General features: G+C 50.3%; 1 protein-coding gene across 2 annotated transcripts in view; it reads right to left on the bottom strand.

The window, feature by feature from the left end:
* Positions 1–4068: 4068 nt before the first annotated feature.
* IGF2R (insulin like growth factor 2 receptor) overlaps positions 4069–6997 on the bottom strand; it is a 109172-nt gene continuing 106243 nt past the window's right edge. For both annotated transcript variants that reach the window (XM_077120771.1, XM_077120772.1), the window contains one exon: positions 4069–5905. In XM_077120771.1, coding sequence (XP_076976886.1) covers positions 5486–5905 — 420 coding nt within the window. In that variant the 3' untranslated portion in view covers positions 4069–5485. The remainder of the gene's footprint in view (positions 5906–6997) is intronic.

Raw genomic sequence — 6997 nt, 5'->3', positions numbered from 1 at the left:
GTTGCTTGTCGCCTGAGGATGGGACCACCATGGTGGAGCAGATGTCTCCTCCCAGCCTCCGACCCACCACCCACCCCTTCTCCCAACACGTAGCTCCTTTTCTTTTGGGTCTTAGGAATACGTGTTCAAACAGTGCAGAGAGGCAATCATCAGAGCACGGGAGCAGCTCGAGGGCCTATGGAGTCTCCTAACCAAAGTAGCCCAAGGGCTGCCTTTCTCAGGGGCACAGCCTGTCCCCTGTCTCTGATGCTGGCATCTGACTGGACAGCTGGGGATGCTGCTTTCCCCAGCCCCAAGGCTCTGCCCTGATACAAAAACAAGACAGAAATTCCCTTCTCATCCCAGGCAAGAGTTCCTTCTCCAACTCACCGACCTCCCCCACCTATGTGGGACATGACTCCCAGGGGTGTGGACCTCCCTGGCAACGTGGGACAGGAATCCTGGGATGAGCTGGGACTCAGCATCAGGGGATTGAGAAAATCTTCTCCACCAAAAGGGGGAAGAGAGACAAAATAATGTCAGTAGCTGAGAGATTTCAAACAAAGTTGAGAGATTATCCTGGAGGTTATTCTTACGCATTTTATAGATAACCCCTTTTTAGTTTAAGGTGTATTAGAGAGGCTGGAGGAAGTGCCTGAAACTGTAGCGCTGTGTTCCCATAGCCATGTTTCTTGAAGATGATTGTATAATGATATAGCTCTCACAATGTGACTGTGTGATTGTGAAAACCTTGTTCTGATGCTCCTTTTATCTATGGTATGGACAGATGGGTAAAAAGTATGGATAAGAAATAAATAATTGGGGGGGAACGGAGTTTAAGATAAATTGAGTAGATTGAAATACTAATGGTTAATTAGAGGGAGGGAGAAAGGGTATGACACGTATGAGTTTTATCTTTTTTCTGTTTTATTCCTTTTGCTAGCAATGCAAATGTTCAAAAAAATGATCATGGTGATGAATACACAACTATGTGATGATATTTTGAGTCATTGATTGTAACCATGTCAAGAATGTTTGTGTTTATTGTTTACAATAAAGAAAAAAAAAGAGTGCTTTCTCCAGCAGAACTTCCCTCCCAGTTCTGCTCAGACGACAAAGCAGCAGGACTCCTGTTTCATGAGGTCACACCTACAGTTTCCTCTCCCAGGCTCTGGAAGTATCCAGATCCAGTGACCTTCATGTAGTTCTGATGATCTTATTTGCCCATGATGATCAGTTTGTCCCTATTTGTTTGAATGCAAATATGAAGCAGAGGCCAGAGATAAATTCAATTCCATATTTATCTCTATACCTGGCCTCCCTCTCCACCTCCAGCATTCAAAAGCTGTCAACTCCCAGATGTCCAGCATTTCTGCAGGGACCCTGGTTGCAGCCTCTAGTCCACTACACCTGAAAGGAGGAGTGGGAGGTGAAGTCGGGACGGACACTTGAGATTTCCAGGTCTTGGTTCTACTCTCAGTTGGATGACCAGCACTGTAGGACCTGGAAGCATGTTTGATGTTCTCCAGGCATCAGGGTTAAAGCCTGGCCCAAGAGGCCCAGCTCCTCCCTGGTAGGAACCAGCTCATCTCTCCACTACCACTTTCCACCCACCCCACCCTGCTCCCCATCAGGGGACCACAAGACCAGCTCTCCATCCATCTATCCATGCCACAAAGATGCACAGTATCTGCCATCTGCCAGGCACTGCAATTGGCTCTGGGAATGCAGCAGTGAGCAAAACAGATGTTATGTAGCAGAGAGTATAGATCCATCATAAACAAGATAAGTAAGTGGACTCTAGGATAGTAGGTGTGCGAGGGGAAAACACCAAGCAGAACAGGAGGAAAGAGAGGGGGGCTGCGATTTTAAGGCAAGCAGTCAGGAGGTAAACTAGAGCTTTGAGAGAGGACGGTGGGAGGTGAGCCTTGGACATCTGGAGGGAGATTGCTCCAGAGAGTGTGGGTGCCTCCCAACAGGGTGTGGGACTACAAGGCAGCCGGTGTGGCTCGGGGGAGCTGTGAAGGAAGAAAGAGGACAAGACGAGGTCGGGTTCCAGACGGCGGCCCTGAGATCTGGTCCCTCCTCTGGAGGAATGGGGCCCCACGGGGAGGGTGGAGACGTGCAGCCCTGTGGCCCCCGTGGTTAGAAGGGCTTGCCAGCTCCCCCTGTAGAGAACGGCTGCAGGAGCAGAGGCAGAGGGGCAACTTGGAGGTCACTACGGTGGCTCTGGCCCCAGGGGGCAGTGGCAGAAGGGCTGGGCAAGTCAAAATCTGGGTCTAGGCTGAAGGTAGCGATGCAAGCATCTGCTGGCAGACTGGATGCCGGGCACAAGAGGAAGGGGGAAGATGCCAATGGTGCCAAGCTCTCCTCCAGCCTGAGTTGCTGGAAGGATGAAAACAGAGAAGGGGCACTTGAGTGGTCTGCTTGTCATCCAGGCAGTGCCCTAAGATTTGCTTTGGGACAACCTTGGGGTAAAAGGCTTTGGGGTCAGCACCTCCCCCTTTCAATATGCCACTGTGTCCCTCGGCCTGGAACTGTCGCCTCCAACCAACCCAAACTCTGACAGGTGCCCTGGGGCCAGGCCTCACACCACCGCGGGCGCTGACCTGTTTGCCCCATCCCGGAAGAGAGCACGTAGGGGGTTCTGCAATCCCTGCTCAAGGGCATGCTGGGCAAGCATAGCTCAGCAGGGTAATGCCAAGGAAGCAGGCCTGTGTGGGGGCCACGGCCCCGAGTCAGGACTGTTCTTCACATGCTGATGAAAGAAGTCTCTACGAATCTCATCTTGTCCGTGCTGCCCGCCCCAACACACACGCCACGCCCTTCAGGATGGAACCCCAAGAAGAGACCACACATGTGACCAGTTCTTAAATTTGTGCAAAGGATCAGACTACCCCACAGTACTTCTTAAGAGACCAGCATTGGTGGTCAACCGCTCTAAGGGAGTCACCTTGTGTATGACACTTGTGGTGGTGTGGTGAGGTTTAGACTTTTTCAATTTCCCTGGTAAGACTCGGGCTTCTTCCCTGACATGGGGCTTACCCAGAGTGCCCTAAGGCCCCTGTCTTACTCCACTTCTCTGACATTCATTGGACTGTCCCCAAAAAGGGGGCACAGAAAACCTGGTTAGAAGGAAACCAAAAATCAGGGTTGTACTCTTCACAACTTCTCTGAAGAGATTCCAGTTCCTAGCAGCTGTCATGGCACATTTTCCTAGAAACCACCCACAACAGCAGCTGAAAGGGCAGTTACCCTATTTTTTTTCCAGAGATATTTTTTTACCAAACACAGGTGACCACTTCCTCTCTGAGAGTGAGACAGTGAGCAGCAGACTCAAGCAGAGATCCACGTGCAGGCGGCCAGCCCTGCCACCAAGGGTGCCGGCTGGTCCCTGGGGCCCCGGTCAGCGAGGGGAGCAACCTCCTTGCAGCCCCGGGGGGGAGCCGGGGAGGGCTCGGGCACGGCAGCCATCCACATGAGGCCTGAAGCCAGCGACCCTCCAGCTGCAAGGGGAGCCTTCGTGTCCCAGCGTCTCAGGAGAGCTGCTGGAAAGCCCTCTCTGAACCACAACTCCAAGTGGGTAATTCTGAAGCGAGAAGGAAGGAAGGCTGTTTGCTCTAAGAATCCTGGTGTTACTGTAACATCGCACTAACTCTGCTCTCAATGACTAAGCAGACCTCCCAGGTGGAAGTCTCGGTGACCTGACAGAGAGCAAACACCTGTTAGGTTCCATGCGGGGATGCTCAGAGCACTTACTGGGATCCCAACCTCACAGGCTTGTCTTGGAGACGGGAAACAGCCTGGGGTCCGCTTTCGGGGAGGCATAAAAGAAACAGCTCTCGTTAAAGCTGGGCGGAGAGGCCTGTCCGACTCAGATTCAGCCCAGGCAGACCAGGAAGGCTCCAGAGAGAAAACGAAGGTGCTGCCGAGTCATGGGCCAACTAGGACTCTGAAGTTACAACCCAAATACAAACATTTCTCTGTAATTTAGAGAAGAAAAAAAGATGGAGTGAAAAAGCAGACTGCACGCCGACGATTCAGCAACTTTTCACCATCATGGGGGTGGCAAATTATTAACACCCAATCAATAATTTATATTTTATTGAAATTATTGAATACTTTATATTACAGTAAATTTGATGGAAAAAAAAATGAGGAAAGAAATCAAGTTTAAAAAATACACTCATGTGGAAATCAAATAAGCCAGCCAAACCAGGTTACAAACCGGGGAATTCGATCGAGTAGCTTGCTTTTAAGTATATGAAATACCATGAGTTTATGTACAGTTCTATATGAGAGAGCGATTCCCAGAAAGTCATTCATGAAACACTTCCAGGAAGGAGCTGACAGATGGTGGAGAGAACATGGTACACCCTGCCCTCCGTCCTGGCGACATGGCGAGGGGGAGCATCACCTTTTGTGTGATTTCCACCAGTCACACACTGTGCAAATTAAGGCTTCTTATAGGTCGAATAGTTGATAAACACTTTTCTCTTAAAAAAAAAAAACAAAACAAGCACAGTGAAGATAGTATCAAGAAAACTTAAAGAGATGAGATCTTTAACCCCAAATCTAGAGGGAAAAAAACAAAAAGTTATTTTCTCTGACCTGGAAGCACACCTCAACTCCGCGCAGCCCACCAGACACGCAAATCAATCTTTGGGTGCATTGTTTGGATTTGCCAGCAGGCAAGAGAAAAAGTGGTGAACGGGCCCTGTGTCCCCGGGGCTGGTGAGGTCATGCGAAAAGCTGCAGCTTTACTGGCTAAAAGGCAAAGAACAGGCGAGCCAGCTGAGGCTTAGGCACGCAGGGCAGCCCGCACGCGCCACGCGTGTTCGCTTAAGAAACAGAAAGCAAAAATGAAAGAAAAAAAAATAGAATAGAATATTCTAACATAGGGGATAAATGATTCGCCAGTTCTAAAATTTCATATTAAACCATTCTCACGCAGCAACAGCCTTCCCTTCTTAGATTGGGTGAACCAAAGATTATCTCCCTGCTGGCAGGAAGAAACTGCTGCTGGGTTTTTATTTTTTTTGTTTTTTGTTTTATTTTTTTTTTTTTCCTTTTTAGCAAACCTGAGTAATTGTCAAAGTCAATAAATAGGGGGAGAGAATTAAAATGCTAAATATACTGGTCAAACACCCTACAGGGCCTAAAGCAGCAAGGGTTTTGTTTCCAAGACAGCCTTCCCTTCAGTGCCAGGCCTGGGGACATGGCACGGGGCACACGGCGGCTTGGTTTTTAAACGGAGGCTCAGCCGAGACCCCGCCCAGTCCAGCCCCGTGGCCCGTCCGAGCCCCAGGTAGCCCAGTGACTGTAAACGGTCCTGTAGGAGCAGCGCCTGACCTCTCCCATCCTCTCCCCCAGCTCAAAAACTCTTCCCTTTTGAAACAGTTTTGTTAAAGGCAAAAATCACGAAGCATCACCGACTTGAAGTCTGATTTGGTTGGAGGAGCTCTGCCACCCCACCATGACGTGTTCTCTTGTAGGCACCAGAGGGTTAGATGTTTAACAGATCCTCGTCGCTGTCGTCGTGGAAGGACCCCAGATTGGCACTGCCCACTGTCCTCTGCTGCCCCGACTTGGGCTTCCCTTTCCTTGCCTTCTCCCCTCGTATCAGCCCCGCCCGGTCGCCATCTCTCGCCCTGAACGTCTTCCTCGGTGGGTTTCTCATTTGGTGTGCACTGCCCTCCGGCCCAGTCCCACTGGCCGAGTGGACCTTCACATCTGGGACGCTGAGCACTTCATCCTCGCTGTCCTGGTCATCCCCGTGCAGGGCAGTGAGCGCTTCAGCCTTGACGCACTTGGTGGTGATGTGCCCGTTCTCTTGCCCGTCCTTAGGGGGTCTCGGAGTTGGCAACTGGATCTCTTCCATCAGCCACTCGGTTTCATTTTCGTCCGCCTCCTCCTCCTTGTTGACCTGCCAGGGATCAATGGCAGAGACCACGTGAGCCCACCCCAGTCTCATGGCCTGCCCCCAAATCAGCTGCCGCGAGCCGGGGAGACGGGGCTGCTCCTCCTCCCTCCCACTGTCACCATGGGTCCTGGCCCCAGAACCCCAAACAGGGAAAGCTTGGACCAGCAACGGTCACCTGCCCTGCTCTGCGGTGAGCCAAGCAGAGAAGGTGATTAGGAGGGGCTAGAATTGGGGCAAGCTGGCTAGTGCTTTATGGTGTTATGGGTTGGACTGCACCCCCAAAAAAGTTGTGTTGAAGTTCTTAACCCCCACCCAGTACCTATGAACATAACCTTATGTGGAAGAGAGAGAGAGAGAAAGGGGAGAGGACAGAGAAAGAGAGAGAGAGAGAGAAGACGGCTGCAGAGAGAAAATATGCTGCAGCTACGAGGCAAGGAAAGCCAAGGACTGTGAGCAGACCCATAAACTAGAAGAGGCAAGAAGAACGCTCCTTTCTGGGTTTCTGAGGAAGCAGGGTCCTGCAGGCAGCTTGATATGGAGCTTTTGGCCTCCAGAGCTGTGGGACAATGGATTTCTGTTGTTTTAAGTCAACAACGTAGTTTGTGGTACGTTGTCAGGGCTGCCGGAGGGAACTAAAACAACAGCCAAGTGACAAGTCAGCAGTGCTGTGGGAGGAGACAGTCCTCTGGGTTCTGCATCGCAAGCAAGTGTCCCAGGCAGCAGGGGAGGGACACGGTGTGCAAGGCAAGTCAGAGAAGGGATGGCACAGAGTCCCTTAAGCTTCTCAGAAGGCAACTGGTAAGACGTATGGACAGCTGCAAACCCACTTCAACCCATCTAATGCCTCTATTCAGGAAATTTCCCTGAAGGAAATAATCCAAATGCTAGATGCAACAGAGACATTCACTACTGTGCTTAATTTTTTCAGAAAAAAAAAAAAAGCAAGCTAATATTAAATACTCCAAGGAAATCAGAAACACATACAAAAAATACGTTAGTAGCAAACTCTGGGGCAGTGGGGTAATGATGTTTCTGCTTTTACATTTCAAACTGTCCATGATGGCATTTTTACACTTATTTACACATGTTATAATG

This window comes from Tamandua tetradactyla, chromosome 11 (assembly GCF_023851605.1).
Source record: "Tamandua tetradactyla isolate mTamTet1 chromosome 11, mTamTet1.pri, whole genome shotgun sequence".
In the NCBI taxonomy this organism is placed as follows: Eukaryota; Metazoa; Chordata; class Mammalia; order Pilosa; family Myrmecophagidae; genus Tamandua; species Tamandua tetradactyla.
Note: the sequence above shows the minus strand (reverse complement) of the source record. Positions and strands in the feature narration are given on the sequence as shown.